Here is a 16443-nt window from a genome sequence, read left to right as displayed (position 1 = left end):
CGACAATCGACAACCCCGGCCTTCCGACAACGACCACGCTCGCAGCAAAGTACCCAACTCCCAAGATGCACTTCGCTACAGTAAGAAAAAACCTATTGATTTAGAGTTCATTGATGTTAACCAAATGATATAGTTCCTTGCCTCCGCGGCCATGCTCGCCCTGGGTCCTATCACTGTCCAGGCCGGCATGCCTATTGCCAGCGTTGAGTTCCAATCTTGGGAGAAATGCGACGTGGGTGCTCCAGCTCTCGGTGAGCCCAAGTTCAAGGCTTCAATCACCGCTACCCCCGTGACTTGCGACAAGACCACCGTGAACCGTGACTGGAGCATCGACAATTTCGCCTTCAAGGCCATTCTTGACACCAAGGATGCCCACTTCTGCTCTGGTGTCACCGTCTGGAACAACGACAAGTGTTCTGGAGAACCAGACTACTTCCTCCCACTCGATGGCAAGCCTGTTGTTCAGGGCCAATGTCTCCCTGATTTCCTGGATGCTGGATTCCTCTCTGTCCGACTTGAGTGTGATTTCTTCGGTGCTTAAATCACGATCGGGGCCCCTTTTGAGATTCCCTGGGACTATGAAGAGTTTGATCCTTTTTATGTGTTGATTATTATCATGTACGGCAATTTTAATCCAGGAAATAAACCAGAAAAAGACACGAAATCCTTGGTGTCAATGGAAAAAAATAACAAAAATAAAAAACCGAAATACTTCGTACTCGTAACGCGTCTAATCGTGCCACATCATAAACTTCCCGCCCCTCATCTTTTCTTAGCCCGCTTTTAGCCTCTTTTCTTTTCTTTTTTTTTTCTTCTTGCATTTCAACGCTTTCGTCTCCACACAAACACTGCATGACCGTTACACCTTGCCTCATTTAATTATCGGAGTGCGTCCGATCTATCAATTTTGTCGTGAAGCCCCATCCACGCGCCGATCATGGTGGGCCGAGACACCTCCCGCCGGATGATCCCGTGGCTATATGATCTGGTCTTATGGCTCTTCACGTGTGCATTAGACCTCTTCTTCCGCGAGATTTATCCTCGAGGAGCATGGAGAATCCCCGAAAGAGGACCGGTCCTGATTGTCGCCGCCCCTCACGCTAACCAGTTCGTGGACTCGGCGATTTTGATGCATCTGCTCAAGTCGCAGGCGAAACGACGCGTCTCTTTCCTCATTGCTCAAAAATCTATGAATGAACCTTACATTGGAACTCTGGCGTCATGTATGGGCGCTTTACCAGTTGTTCGGTCTATGGACTTGACCAAACCTGGAAAAGGTAGACTCTATTCACCTGACCCAGAGAGTGATCCAACTCTGATCAATGGCATCGATACTGATTTCACGCAATCTGAATATGTGGTCGGTGGTTCGCTCACCGTGAAAGGTCCCGATGGACCGCAGACTACTTCAATTGAAGAGATTATCAGTCCTACTTCCCTCAGACTGAAGAAGGCATTTGCCGCCCCCTTGTCTGATGACGCCGGTCGCAAAGGTGCAACTTTCAAGGTTGCCCCTCATGTTGACCAGAGCCGGATGTTTGCTGCTGTCTATGAAGAACTCTCGAATGGGGGCTGCATCGGAATCTTCCCCGAAGGAGGTAGCCATGATCGTTCTAACTTGCTGCCACTGAAAGCCGGTGCAGCGTTGATGTCTCTGGGAGCTTTGGCGCAGGATCCTAACTGTGGATTGTCGATTGTTCCGTGTGGCATGAATTATTTCCATGCACACAAATTCCGATCTCGTGGTGTGATTGAATTTGGACGACCGATCCATGTCCATCCTGACCAGGTTGAGGCTTTCAAGGCTGGTGGTACTAGCAAACGCAATGCCGTGGGCTCACTTCTTGAAACTATCTACGAGGGACTTGAGTCCGTCACTCAGATTAGTCCTGATCATGAGACTCTGATTTTGGTTCAGTCTACCCGCAAATTGTACAATCCTATCAGCAAGAAGATCCCCCTTCCTCTTGTCATTGAGTTCAATCGTCGGTTGCTGAAGGGTTACACGCGACACCGAGATGATCCCCGGATTCAAACTCTCAAAAAGGCTGTGACAGAATACAACACACGCCTCGAGTCTCTGGGCATCAAGGATCACCAGGTGGAGTGGGGAAATATTGAGGAGAAGCCATGGTGGCTCATACTAATTACCTTATTTTATCGTCTTTGCAAGCTTCTTGTTTTGAGTGTTGGAACACTACCGGGGACACTTCTTTTCTGGCCCGTTTTCGTCACGACCAAAGTGATCTCCGAAAAGAAAAGAAGACGTGCACTTGCAGCTTCGGTTGTTAAACTACAAGGACACGATGTCGTGAGCACGTGGAAGATTCTGGTTGCTATGGGACTTGCACCTACACTGTACGCCTACTACACCATTATAATGACTGCTTGGCTTCGATACAACAGACAGGACGGTTATTACACACATTCGGTTCCCTGGTGGATGACTGCAAACACCTATGTCCCCAATTTCGTTTCCTTGTGGTTTTTCGCCATGAGCTTCTACGGTTTCATGGTATTTGTCAGTTATGCAGCTCTACGTTACGGTGAAGTTGGCATGGACATTATCAAATCTCTCCCACCCCTTCTGGTAGCACTCAACCCACTATCATCTTCATCTTTGACGGATCTACGTGCTCACCGTGAGGCACTTTCCGAACGAGTCACTCAAACGATCAACGATCTCGGATTCGGTATCATGCCCGATATCGATGCTGAAATCCCATCTGATTCATACACCCAAGATGCTTATCAGTCTACTCTGAAGAGTATGCCACCCAGTGAGCCCGAGAGTCGTGAAAGCAGTCGGAGTAGATCCGATGCACCTGCCTCTGCACCTCGCATGAAACCACTGAGCTCTGTGAACTCAGAGGGAGACTTGGAGGAAGTTGATCGGAAGATCCAGACTATCAAGAAGGGTAGAGGTCGACGATCCAACACAATCAATGGATACGAGACGGGTGAATCTATTCTAAAATATCAGCCGATCATCGAGGAGGATAAAAAGAGGAAATAAGCTGCTTTGCGATATGTTTTGACATTTCAAAGTCAGACCTACATGTATGCGAGATTTCAAGTCATTTTCTTCGTGTAGATTATTTTTGAATCGATTTTTTTTTCTCTAGTTCTGTGCCGTGTAGGATTGGAACTACTAGTAGAGTAGTAAGTACTAGAGCCTGCAGTTCTAAAATAGATTCAAGTTGAACCAAGTAATCTCTTTCTACTAGTATCACTTCAAAATGGTCTAGGGTTGTCTCCAGAGCTATAATGGGTGCGGCCCTGGATAGACTTGCCACTAGACCATAAACAGACTCGGCCATAAACATCAGGGTATACTATACCCAGTTGCTTTATTCCTCCCATGGTTCCCCTCTCTTAAATCGGTAGAATCTCCGGTTTTTTATGATCAAAGTATTCCAAATTTCATTGTCTCTTAAATATGGACTCAATTTGATGCCATGAGCTCTACTCTCCACACAATCATGGATGAAATGGCGTACCCCAATGCGTTCGGATATTTCGCGAAGCTCCTGGTTGAAATCAGAGTCATTATTTGGGACTTTCTTCTGCTTGAAGTCAAAGACCACAAAGACCACATAGAAGCATTCAAGAATCCCCTCGCGATTCTCAGCTGCAGCTCTTGGATTTACGGTGGCATGGATATCACATCATTCCCATCGTAACCGAATACCGTTTGTTGTTATAATAAGCGATAATTATACTACTTTTAGATATATAACCGTGAAAATTCCGTTCAATCACCTACACATACAGAACGAGAAGATCTTAAAGGACAAGGTTACCCTACAATACTACATATCTTCATGCTTTTATTCGGCGCCAGGATCCCAACAAGAAAGCTCATATCGAGATCCATCCGCTAGGTTATAATCATCCAGAATACACTGACAGGGCTCGTACTCTCAGTTGCTGGAACAAGGTCACCGATTTATCGGAAGTTCTGAAGCAATGGTCACATACCTCCATGTTGCATGTACAAGTTGAATTGGTGGGAGAACTTTGGGTCAAGGGAGATAGACCCAGTCAGTCTTGGAAACGCGAAGTTTTGAACTGGTATTCTATCCACTATAACTTTCATCGTATTATCGCTGACCATGATATTGCCATCCTCCCTTTCTCCATATTGCCAGATTGGGAGTACGTGCTGCCACCACGGCTTGAGAGTGTATTAAACGCACAATCAAATGAGAGCTCACCATCTATACTTGAGAAGTCATTTTACTGAAGTACGACAAGCACAGTGGACATTGTCACAGCTTCAGCGTCCATGTCTCTCAATGACTGGCTTCTTAAGACTCGTTATCTATTCGACAACGAACTCGACCTCAATTGGGCATCCTCGGCTTATCACTTTCGGCTAGAAAGATTCCAGAACTGGTTTAAAGACCAAGGCTATTTAACTCAGGAATGCGAATCTAATTACGAAAAGCGATTTCTGGCTGATTTGGAGTCGGATCATAAAGTTGTTCTGAGACAGGATCCATACTTGGGTGCGGCGCGCCTACGACACCATTACTTGGTATGTCGGCATAACTCTAATTATAAAAAGGCAGCTAGATACGGGGCTGATTTTGATGTACCCGGCAACGCCGAATGTTATCCCCGTTCTATCTGGGACACTCGTCTCTGGTCTGCCTTTGATCAAGGTGGCCTCGGAAGGTTGACAGGGACTGCCCCCATCTTTCAAGTTTGTGATCTTCACCAGAAGTGTTCAAAATGTTCGACATATCAACATTATAAGAGAAAATTTCCAGTTATACGCAAGTTCAGTGATGCTCTGAATTGGTGGGGATTTCAGGCTCCGTATATTTTCGAGGACCATTCAAAGTTCAGCGAGACAGTAAATTGCGAGCTCTGTTCAGAGAATGGAAGTCCTTGCTTTTGGTGCAATAAATACAAGCAGAAAGCACAGAAGAAGTGTAGTTACTGTCGAAAATGGGCTGAGACATCAACCTGAGCTTCACAGGTTTCATCTGCTCTGAATACTGATTTGCGTCCTCCTACTTCTATATTTCAATTCAATGTCATATCTTGCTCATGACTGATGTATATAAGGCTATTACTCTCAGTTTGAACCCGAGTATTATTAATTCCATGTTAGAATCAAAGGACAAGGTTTGGGGCATATAAGTATAAGTGGTAACGATATTGCTAATAACCCCAAATGTTGCCAATCAGACTTCTCCAAATTCATCCAGAGATTATCATTGCCAGTAAACACCATACAAATGATGCTCAGTGCTTGGATCTCGAGGTTAAAATCCATGAAGATCTTGTTAGATTCGTCCCATCCACTTCAAAGCCTTCAGTACTATCGTGCCCCGCCATATTCTGGAATGTATGAATGACTCTGGAATGTTGTGTCCAGCAATCAACATCATCCACTATGACCTAGATCAGCATCTCATTGTCCATAAGGGGATTGGAATGCTCGATTTACTCTTTAACTGGTGCCCATGTAAACAATTGACCCTCCCCCGCCACCAAGTATGACGCAAAAATTCATTCATACGGCGTAAACCCATGAAGGGTCAAGTTCATCGCGTTTCATCTTAATATCAGTGCCATTCCAATGACTCCCCGCCTCCCAAAGCTCATAATTCCCACGTAGAGGAATGAATGAATGAGTGCGTATTTAAAGAAGTGACTGTCACCGGTTGTAGGAGAGCATCAATCATCAAGCCTCAGTACCTCAACCACTCTGATTCCTTCAAGTAATATACTCCTCTCTTCAGATTCTATAAATCTTCAAGTTGGCAATCATGCATTCCACAATAAGCACTCTATTCCTCTTCTCCACGCCCATCCACGCCACAATCACGGCCCGCGTCTGGACACATTTCTACCCATCTTGTCCTGGAGCGCCATTCGCCGATCTAACAACCTATGAAAACTATGAAGAAACCGCCCCATCAAAAGACATCACTGCTGGCCAGTGCATTCAAATCGGTGTCCCATCATACGAACACAACCTCGTCAGCGCTCTATCTATAGACGCTGAGATCCTTTCCCAAGAAAAGGGTCACCCCTTCCCACCCGAGAACGCTCCAAACTGCAACATCACTGTTCACGAAGTGCCAGAATGTATCGAAGACCCGCTCATCAGTAGCAAGCTGCATAATGGCGTGGAGGTGAGCTCGTGTCATGAGCGTAACTTCGTTGCGTACAGTGATGTCTGGGTGAAACTTGTCTGTGAGGGTATCCCGACAGAGGAGACCGAGTCTCTAGAAGATCAGCAGAAGGATACCCCACGCATTGATCAGACTGCGGCTGTGCAACAGTCGGCTGATGTGCAGACTCCTGGATCGAATACCAATTCGTGGCATTTGGCGCAGACACAGAGTTCTGAGAGGGAGCCGATACAGGAAGGTCGTGTCAATAACGCTGGTCATGCTGAGAGTGATGCTATCGTGCATCGCATTATGGAAGCTTTGAATAAGAAGCATAAGGGAATCAACCTGGTTTCTGGGAAGCATAACTCCACCCGTTCTCTGAACGCGACTCTTGCTCAGAATGGTACTGCGCATGGTAACCACACCGTCATGTCGAGACGGAAGTTGTCTGTTCTTCGCAACCGGGCGGCCCGTCTGTATTACTAGGGATCTTGTTTGTGATTTGTGAAGTGACTTACAGCGCCTTTTGTTTTATATGCTGGATCATGAGAAAAGATTGTGTCAATAGTTAGCAAAAGAAGATTTTGGAATATAATCATGAGCTTCTCAGTGAGCCCAAAACTACTAGTATTAGTACCGTAGCCGTGTATAAGAATAGTGAGAGTCTTGTGCTAAATGGATCCGGACTCAGCCCAAATGCTTGGTTCAAGTTGGGCTTGACTTCAGTCACTTCACATTATCGATGTAGACCTCTTTTACTACTTGGGTTCCTGCACTTTTACTTATCGAAGGAGGGAGGCAGAATCAGCTTACAGCTTATCTCTAGGGCTGCCAGTTACCTATATCCAACTATTCACATGTAGCAGCTAATCTTCCTTCCCCTTCAGGTAACCCCGTACGTAACCCCATAGGTACTTACATAAAAAGAGATGTAGATCATCAGTCACCTCTAGATGCTTCTGACTGAGCCCTCAGGCTGTACTTAAGTATGTGAACACACTTAGCCAAGTACTTAAGTGCTTGGGACATACCTTTCCCAATTTCGCTGTTACAGTGCCGCGCGAAGCGCGGCGTGAGGACTTGTGAAATATGTCACGTCGGATGTCATGCTAAAATGATGAAATGCTGGGAATGACGAGCTGATTGAAGAAAAATGGCATTTAATGACATATGCGCTCGATAAATGCATACAGAAAGTAGAAAATAAGAGGAAGGATATCTCAGAAGTACATAGTCCAGAAAGATGCTCGCTAAATCTAGAAACCAAAGCTATCCAACAATGAATTAGCATCTGGTTCATGGAACATCGTAGGAGGCGGCTTCGGCTTCTGGGGCTGTTGATCCTTCTTTTCACCCGAGTCATCACCTCCATCATTCTTATTTGTGTCAGGCGACAAAGCAGAGACAAGAGGTCGGATTGGTAGATCAGCGACAACAAGACTGCTTCGCCGGCGGAGCAGCTTTCGGTAGTCGATGCCATTCTCATGTAGTTCAAGTGCGGGCTGGTTTTGTAATGTATTCGAATTTGGTGGGCTACCAAGAAACTCCCAGTGGCGTACTAAATCGAGGGCAAGAAGATCACAGCCCATACGATCGTATAGTCTGGCATTTCGTAGGACGAACTCCCATTCTTCGACTGGGCGGACCTGAGAAGCACCTTTGAGTGTCTGTAGCGTTTTTTCGCGAAGCTGATGGTAGAGGACCACTAGGGCGGGATCGTTCGAAAGATAGGATTTGGACTGGAGTGTAACACGCCCTGGACTTCCAGGCGAGGCAGGGGTAGGCAATAGGAGGGTCTCGATTGGTGACTGTACATGATTAGAGTGATGATGTGAAGGAACGGAAGGGTTTCACTTACAATTAGAGCTCGTACGGCCATGTCCCGCCGTCCAAGCATCCAGAAAGCCCAGGAGGCTTGCCATCGGTTACCTTCGGACGCAGCGTCTGGGAGAACTTTTTCCTCGAGGAATTCTCTCAGAACTGGACCATTGTCTCCCTCATAGGCTCGGATAATGGTAATTGCAAGTTGAATATCACCCATCTGGTTCGCGATGACGTTGGCAGCATCGCGAAGATGATCCGCCAGAAGGAAAAAGGAGGCGGCGTATTCTAGTGCAAATTAGCTCACTTCTTTAGAGGGTTTCTTTTCGACACTCACCAAATCGTCGTTTCCCGAGGAGGGCATAGGCATTCTTTAGCGCGGATGTCTTCCATCGTGCCTCTTTGAAGTCATTGGCGAGTAAACGTTGAGTAGGCCCTTGCTCACGATGCCAATGGGCAATTCGCCAGAGACCTTGGAGAATATTCTTCTTTCTCAGAGCGAGATAGAACAGAGTGCAGTCAATGGGGTTCTTTTCCTCCGTCTTGGTGTATTCATTTCGAGCAACAGACTCCAGTTGTGCTTTCTAGTATGAGGTTAGTTGAGGTCTCACATCGTAACACAGAATGAACCAGCATACCAAAGATGTCAAATCCGATAGCCACATGAACAAACCGCTCTCTCTAGCTGCCTTCCATGTCAATTTACCATTAAATTGGCGAGATACCAGGTCTGTCAGGATATCCTGGCTACCGCTGTGAAAGGCCCAGACAATTTCTCTCCAAGAAACGCGGTCTTTGTTCGCCACGCCTTGAATTTTTCGCAACATGTGCTGTCGGAAGAAAAGAAGATATCGAGCTGCATTATCATCCATTGACCGCCGGTGTTTTTCTACAGTTGCAACGCATTCGATGGTATCCACGAGTCGGAATTGTTCGTGGCTGGAAAGTTGGGGCAATGCGATACGAGCCAAGTTCTCGTTTAGAATTGCGGAGATAGTTTCATCGACAACTGATGATTCTTCATCTTCGCTAGAAGCTTCAACAAATGAGGAGCGCATCTCCTTAGATGCCGCCTTTTGTGATACCTATAAGTCATTAGCTCTCGAAAAAGACCCTATCTGGAACTATGCAACATACCTCTTGTTCTTCGTAGAAGCTTTCCGTTGGCATATCCAGAAATCCATCCAGATCATCACCCTCAGTATAGAACTTCAGTTTTCTGTGAAGGTTCATCAGAATTGAATGCACCAACGTTGACTTGCCAGCCAGAATGCACTGCGCTAGAAACTGTGGGTGGAAGACAGGTAATGGTCCATTCAACCGACTGACAAGGTCGAAGAGATCGATAGTCGATTGGCCACGAGAAGGAATTCGCAGACCAGAAACAAGACGATCTGCTGCATCGATATCTTTGTCATATATGAAGAGCTGGTTGCCTGCACCAATGACTAGATGACCGTACGTGAGCCAGCACGAGTCACCAATTGGGTGAGGTGTGAGATCTCGTATCCATATTTCCCTAATCTGTGTCCATGAGGGTTGAGAGTCCAGATAATCATAGCGCAATTGAGAAAGCAGAATGACCTTGTGTGGGAAGCCCACAGCTAGGATGGACTGCATATCTGGAGTAGAGGTCCAATCGAGATCTCTGATAATATCATGCTGAGGAAAGTGCTCCTCGAATTCCAACTGAGCATTGTTCGTGTCCCAAATCGTCAAGTGAGTCCGATCCTTATCCACAAGCGCGGCCTTACGAATAGTACTTCCACTAGCCAGCGATGGATTCTCAATGCCAGTGTTAACTGTCGATTTGAGCAACCACTCAACTTGTGAGTTTTGAGAATCAACTTTAGCTGTCCAGGTACGAACAATACCGCTATGAGTGTAGGAGAGCGCAATATCAGGGGCAAACGCATCAAAAGAGCCTGAAGTCTTGGCTTTAGGTCCTGCCGGATCAACAGGCAGAATGTAAGCCAGATCCTCTTGCAGCCCCATGTCAAATGTGCAGAATTTTCTGAGCTCGCAGCTTTCCTGCTTTTGCTTGGTGCCAATCTTTTCTTGCTGCGGGTCCCATTTGAGTTCCCAGGCTATTCCATGCATGTCGGCACCAATTGTCGCCACATAGGCTAGACCTGGGCTGCCATCTGGCGTGGGAAGCGGGAGTACACACAGTGGCTTACTTGGCAGAGTGAACGGCAAATGCGCCAACTTCTGGGCGTGGTAGGAGCTGAAGTCGTAAAGAGAAATTCCATTGTGATGGAGATTGACGAGAAAATTGCTATTCTCAATCATGCAAGTCCGGTGAATATGTTCATCAGATAGCAGCACGCTCTTATGAACAAGTGTTGACCCCGTTTCGCGAGTCTTTTGCTTCCAAATCATAGCCTTGTCCTCGGAGGTTCTTGAAATAAGGGTGTCACCAGTGGCGTTTCGGACGATTTTTTTCACGGGAGCAGTATGCCCAGACCAAGATGCTCTGGGTACGATGCGATTCCTCCGATAGGACGGATCAAACAAGACATCCACTCGCGAGTCATACCACTCAATCCGGCCATCGAAGTGATGGACAATAATACTGAGCTTGTCTTCGGAGGTGTTACTTTGGAATGCACGAATCTGTGCGTAATCCTCTTGGATTCCCAGATTCGACAGGAATCCGAAGTCAAGGCCTTCTACATGCAAAACATTGAACACGCTCAAGTGTGTTTTCGCCTTTGATCCAATGTCCTCCAAAGCCCATGCTGATATATGACCTTGGCCATCAGTTACCAAGCAAATCTCAGGACTCTTGTTCGCAACTTCAATGAGATGCTCCAATGCGTGATTTTCCTTGTTTCCTGAATTTCGTTCCACGGCGCGCTCTGTCGCAACACAGAAATCTCGACTGTCCAAAATGAAGCCATATCGCCTCTGGGGTCCCTCATTTTTGTCTGAGGCATCTCGGGGTTGTACAGATGCTTCCATGTCAATCTCCGCCCAGAATTGCAACGCCGTAAGAGCGTGGTGATCTGTCACAGCCCATACGCGAATCTTATTGTCGGCGCACAGGGTGTAGAGGACGTTGTCGGCGGACTGTTCTCGATGATATGGAAGTCGCCAATGAATCCCAGTGATGACATGCGGATGAGGAAGATACGAGACCTCGAATCGCACCTCATCTGCTCCAAATGCCAATCTTCTCCATATCTTGGCCAGGCGATCATATTGTCCTACTGTCACCACCAGTCCCGCATCGGGAGAGAACTGGGCAAATTTGACCGGCGTTCCAAGCTTTCGCTCCCATACTAAGCGTGGCATGTCATCTAAAACCCAGAGAGAAAGGCGGGAATTTCCTAAGAGCAGCTCATTTGAGGAGCCCCAAGATAAAGTGTGAATCGGCTCGTCGTCATCGTGTGCGTGGAAAGTATGGGCAAGAGACCACTATAAATACGCCATGATGTCAGTCAGTCGTTTCCAATAGCTGCGCGACAAGCTCATTAGAGAACTTAGAGCTCCAGTATGCGCACCTTGGGTGTCTCGCCCTTAATACCCCACGGTTGGTAAATGAACACATCAGCGCCACCACAAACAGCAATTTTGCCTGATGCCTCGTCGAAGGCTACCACTTCTAGTTTATCGGTATCATCGACGTAGATCGTTTGGAGGGGGGTTTGCGGGCCGCCGAGGATAACCAGTGCATGACCGGATATGTACGCCTATGGTGAACACACAGGTACTAGTATTAGCGCAAGCCTCGGGCCGAGAATATATAGCATGGAGCAGGTATAGAAATGATGCGATTTAGGATGACCTACAATCACACGAAGTCCATCCCACAGCGCAGTGCTGAACGACTGGAGCTTCGCTGGGGGTCTCCCCGGCAGGACCGCTCTCATGGAGGCGGGTCAATCGAAAGGTGGCCACTTTTTGCGCTTCAGGCCACGTTAAACCATTGCCAACTTAGATGGCAGAAGTCTTGATAGGCAAGAGATTTGAAGATATTAAGGGCGGGAGATCATGCCAATGCCAGTTGCTGGATGATGCTTGTACGGTAGGACGACGAGCCCCCCCTGATTGGGTAACTTTTGTCAGGCAGAATAATCGCCTGACGACGACAAGATCATCTGCCACAGACGCTGATTCCGATCTATGAGTGGTTTAAATCTCACCGCTTAACATACCGCCTTCATACCCTTCTACTTTCCGGCACTAACCTGATTTAGCCAGAACAGACATCATCACAGATTCACAGCAAAGACATCTATAAATTCTATAGATACTCTTTGTCTTCATATTCAAATATTTTCACAAGGAATAGGAGTTGGATAAAGTGCCAAGGAATAGCGTGATTTCCAAGGTCGGTGCCATGCACAGTTACTTACACATGCAGCTTGATTGAAGCCGGCTACATTACTGCAGAGCTGATTCGGGAACCTTGTCAACTCAAATGCCGTGGGTTCATTATATCAAAGTGCAATTGAATGAATCATGAAATTGTCTAAGAACTCAAATAAGAAAATCACTCTGAAGTGCCCAGCTTCTCCCTCAAAAGGACGGCCTCTCTATTGCATGAGTAGTCTTAATTTGTCTTCAAGTCCTTTATATCCACGCCAGATAAAATCCGCTTCGTTAAGAGAATCAAAATCCCATATCTGACGCTGAATTTTTGAGTCTGCAAGCGGGTATGGGAATCCATCTGAGGATTCCAGATAATTCGGCTCCAGGTTGTCAGAAGCCTGACTCGTCTTTTCTGGGGCCTCGAATGCATTCTCCATCATTTTGCTCCACTCTTTTATACGAGAGACTCGAACCATGCGGGATATGGTGAAGATTTGTAGAATTCTGCGTAACTCTATGGCATAGGGACGACGTGCAATGAGCTCTGCGAGTATAACGGCCGATTCCATTGCTATCGCTGCTCCTTGGGCCCTATATATTGACAATGTGTGGTCAGCAGACACACCAGGAACTTGAACATCAATGAGGAAGTAGGGAAGGAGGGAAAGAGGAATTGAAGGTAGTCTCACATGTATGGGAGGATGGGATGCGCCGCATCACCCAAGAGGATAAACCTGCCACTTGGATGTACCCATTTTTCATTCAGCTTATGCTCATGCAAGGTCCAACACTGAGTCTGGTCAGTGAGTTCAAGCAGTTTTTGTAGCTTGGGATCCCAATCTTGAAAATATTCCCGCAAGACGTTTATGTCTGCTGGTTGTGGGCCAATCGTAGGGGCTCCAGCGGGAGCAGGCAGGGTGAGAACGACATTGAAGCTGTCGTCTCGATCCAACTGATAGCAGATCAAGTGAGATCCTGGTCCATACCAGGCCTGGATGCCACCTGAATTGATGAGACAGCTGAGGTCAGGATCCATAGCAACAACGGAAGCAGGCACCATCACTCGATAAACCAAATTCCCGCTGGACTGGGAGGGATTCTTTGGGCCCTGGAGCAATTTTCGGCACACTGAATGTTCGCCGTCGGCACCAAGAATGATATCAGCCGTAAAGGTTGTTCCTGTGGACAAATTTACGGATCCTGCCTCGAAGTCGACATAGTCCACGCGAGCATCTAACTGGATATGCACGCCCAAGTCCAGTGCTTCTTCATATAAGACGCGGATAAAATCTGCTCGATGGATAACGAGATGAGGATAGGCCGATCCGTGATTTTCATCCGAGTTGATTATTTGATTATGGAGCTGGTTTCCCTTATGAGACCGAATAATCAGGTTTCGTGGTGCTATGGCCTCATTCTCGATCTTCTGCAACACGCCCAATCCCTCAAGTACTCGGGAACAGTTGGGAGGAATCTGAATACCAGCACCAATCTTTTTATCTCATCAGCACTCTAGTTCTGGGAATAATGATAGAGACATGAACTTACATCTTGCATAACAGGGGACCTCTCCAATATTGTGACCTTGAAATTGGCCTGTCGTAGCCGGATGGCTGCAGTCAGTCCGGTCAACCCTGCTCCAATGATCAACACCGACTGAAAGGTGTCAAGCTCATTGCTTGTAGCTCCAAGTAACTTAAACGAAGGCATTGTTGGAATGAACTTGGAGTAGTTAGATGGAATCCAAAGTCACGATTCTATGTGAACATAGTAGATATAGCAGTATGGATTCCTCCAGGGCTCTTAGATATAAATAGAAATCTTGGAATACTAGACACTTGAACTTAGAATATGCACAGTGCCCGTTTGATTAGTATTGGAAAGTCCTTTTGCTAGCAGTGTCACTATCTCCAGGGCTCATATGTGCATGCATAACTTTCGAGTCATCATGATGTGTACTACTATGTATGCTGTGGCTTGATACTAGCTTTCTCACTCTGTATAATCGTTGGATATAGATGGTCCCGATTCCATGGTTTCAAAAAGCCCCATAATTAACACTGAAGAATCCTCGGGCCGTTTTAATCTGTAAATGTTCATTTTTATCGCTCTGACGTCAAGGTAGCAGGATAAACTCTTGGGAAGGAAAGAGTTGCGGGCTTATACTTTCTTCAAAACGCCGTTTTTCCATTCAGGTACTAGTAGCTTTTTCCAACCTTCCTAATTGATCATGACAAGGAGTATAATAATAATATACGAGCTTTTCTAGCCAGCCACCTGGGCATAGGGCTGTGTCAACCGAAGCTGGACTCGCCATTTCTAGTAATTACTAGTACTGGTAGTAGTACCTACGAGTTTTGTGTTTTCGAAAGAGAATCTATGGATGCTATTAGTGTAATTTCTATTACTAGAAGTCTACAGGCTTGAGATCGTATGACATGCAATACTACTACCTACTAGTAGTACTAGCACTGAGCATAAATGCACGCACGGATGAAGTTCATATGTACTAGTATGTCTTATATCGGTCCCATAACTTGAAAATCGATCAATAACTCAAATGTGGAAATGTGTATAAGTAGCGGAAATCAATGTCATACCATTTTGAATGATTTAAATCGAGATTTCAACTCGAGTGATGTGATAGCGTAATGATCCTGATGGGTGCAGGTCATGATCATACACGTATACCTGGCAGACTCCAATGCTCTATTTTTGATACGAGTTGATAAAGATAAAGGTAGTTCATTTATTCAGTTCCTAACTACTAGCATTGATGAAAACATCGTGTGTTCATTACGAATATTCGAAAAGGTAAATTTGAAGGTTGAATTTAGGGCCAACTTGAAAGGGACTACTTCGGGGATCATTCTCCTTGCGGCAGTGACTTCTAGAGGCATATCTAGCGCGTGAGGCTAATTTAGTTTCGTCTGGTAAAATCAATTCAGCGTTTGAATTCAGACATGTCGCTTCGAGGAACATATCATATTGGCCCCCAAACGCAATGAACCCTAAACAATGCCTGGGCCAACGCACATGAACCTTGGAAGAGTAGCCTGAGATCACCCAATCGCCCTTCATCTGATTTAAACCTTCACAAATATACGGCCCCCGGGGCTATGCAGACCCTTTTTTATTTTCCATTATCAATTCGCCCCGCTCAAGACAGAGGCGCAGGGTATTCGCCCAGAGGAGAAAAGAATAAATAAATTACACGTATTATGCATATCACAAACTAGGCTAAACCCTTAACGCTAGACCCTTAGAAAAAAATGACAATTTGAATCTTTCATCGGGAATTAAAAATTGTGGATCCTTTGTCATGATTCATGAATAGACAAGCGCCACAACTTCACGGCTACGTGTCGCTCTAAATGTCTTGTTTTCTATGTCCTCGACTTAACTGCTTATTGACAACTAATTAGTCTGATGGTACGATCTCCACACTATTCACAATCCTGATAAAGGAGATAAAGCGAGATTGTTTTTCCAGCGTTACATCCTGTTAGATTGAGGTATAAACTCTGACGACTGGTACTGCCTAGGTGAGTATGGGGACTCGGACATGTCGTATCCACTCACGGACTCATGCATTCATTCATGCATCTGGAAAATTCGACGTCACTTTGGAAGCGAAATTAGGTCCATGATGATACAGAGAAGATCTTACAATCCAATTTCCGAGAATATTTCCGAGATCTCCGGCTCGAGTCTTCCACATGGTAAGATTGTCGCGTGGGTACTATTATTACTATTTCAATTCCATAGGCCCGTCCATACCTAGTACAATGTCTTAGAAGATAATTATTGGCATCAGTTAAAACCTTGGAGTTCTAGCAGTAAGTGTCAATGATTATCTGATTTTGGTCACAAATGAGGAACCATTCGCACTTCGCACTCTTCCAAGCTTCTTTCCGGGCCGTTTCTCGTATTTGACCATGGCATTTTGAACTTGAATTGTTCAGCCACCCAGGCACCAGGCCAGCATGGTGGCGTCACCAATTCCCGGTGGTATGGGGCGGTTCATCAGGGAATTTGCATTCGCACACATGTGCATGTGTTGACTGACATGGCTGTATGATAGGTGGGTCACTGGCAGCTAACATTGAAGGCGAATTATGGCTCTCTAGGCCTCAATTTATTCTGCGCTACGCAAGCACATATGCATGTG

General features: G+C 46.1%; 6 protein-coding genes across 6 annotated transcripts; 4 read left to right on the top strand and 2 right to left on the bottom strand.

Annotated features, from left to right (window-relative positions):
• Nucleotides 1–151: 151 nt before the first annotated feature.
• On the top strand, nucleotides 152–541 carry ccpA (the record flags this gene model as incomplete). Its single annotated transcript, XM_057090294.1, has 1 exon — nucleotides 152–541. The coding sequence occupies one exon, from the start codon at nucleotides 152–154 to the stop codon at nucleotides 539–541; it is 390 nt and encodes a 129-aa protein (XP_056945035.1).
• A 396-nt stretch (nucleotides 542–937) lies between these two features.
• Nucleotides 938–3016, top strand: N7483_006856 (lysophospholipid acyltransferase family protein; the record flags this gene model as incomplete). The annotated part of the gene is made up of 1 exon (XM_057090293.1): nucleotides 938–3016. The coding sequence occupies one exon, from the start codon at nucleotides 938–940 to the stop codon at nucleotides 3014–3016; it is 2079 nt and encodes a 692-aa protein (XP_056945034.1).
• A 1272-nt stretch (nucleotides 3017–4288) lies between these two features.
• N7483_006855 (uncharacterized protein) lies at nucleotides 4289–4685 on the top strand (the record flags this gene model as incomplete). Its single annotated transcript, XM_057090292.1, has 2 exons — nucleotides 4289–4540; nucleotides 4575–4685. The coding sequence occupies 2 exons, from the start codon at nucleotides 4289–4291 to the stop codon at nucleotides 4683–4685; spliced, it is 363 nt and encodes a 120-aa protein (XP_056945033.1).
• A 1098-nt stretch (nucleotides 4686–5783) lies between these two features.
• N7483_006854 (uncharacterized protein) lies at nucleotides 5784–6620 on the top strand (the record flags this gene model as incomplete). The annotated part of the gene is made up of 1 exon (XM_057090291.1): nucleotides 5784–6620. The coding sequence occupies one exon, from the start codon at nucleotides 5784–5786 to the stop codon at nucleotides 6618–6620; it is 837 nt and encodes a 278-aa protein (XP_056945032.1).
• A 770-nt stretch (nucleotides 6621–7390) lies between these two features.
• On the bottom strand, nucleotides 7391–11830 carry N7483_006853 (uncharacterized protein; the record flags this gene model as incomplete). The annotated part of the gene is made up of 7 exons (XM_057090290.1): nucleotides 7391–7942; nucleotides 7993–8243; nucleotides 8293–8539; nucleotides 8594–9040; nucleotides 9093–11375; nucleotides 11462–11650; nucleotides 11750–11830. The coding sequence occupies 7 exons, from the start codon at nucleotides 11828–11830 to the stop codon at nucleotides 7391–7393; spliced, it is 4050 nt and encodes a 1349-aa protein (XP_056945031.1).
• Nucleotides 11831–12957: 1127 nt separating this feature from the next.
• N7483_006852 (uncharacterized protein) lies at nucleotides 12958–13982 on the bottom strand (the record flags this gene model as incomplete). Its single annotated transcript, XM_057090289.1, has 2 exons — nucleotides 12958–13764; nucleotides 13821–13982. The coding sequence occupies 2 exons, from the start codon at nucleotides 13980–13982 to the stop codon at nucleotides 12958–12960; spliced, it is 969 nt and encodes a 322-aa protein (XP_056945030.1).
• Nucleotides 13983–16443: the final 2461 nt, after the last annotated feature.

Source organism: Penicillium malachiteum (genome assembly GCF_028827825.1).
Source record: "Penicillium malachiteum strain IBT 17515 chromosome Unknown utg000003l:1.0-4950554.0:1.0-4952489.0, whole genome shotgun sequence".
NCBI classification, from domain to species: Eukaryota; Fungi; Ascomycota; class Eurotiomycetes; order Eurotiales; family Aspergillaceae; genus Penicillium; species Penicillium malachiteum.
This window is presented reverse-complemented; position numbering and strand designations above follow the sequence as displayed.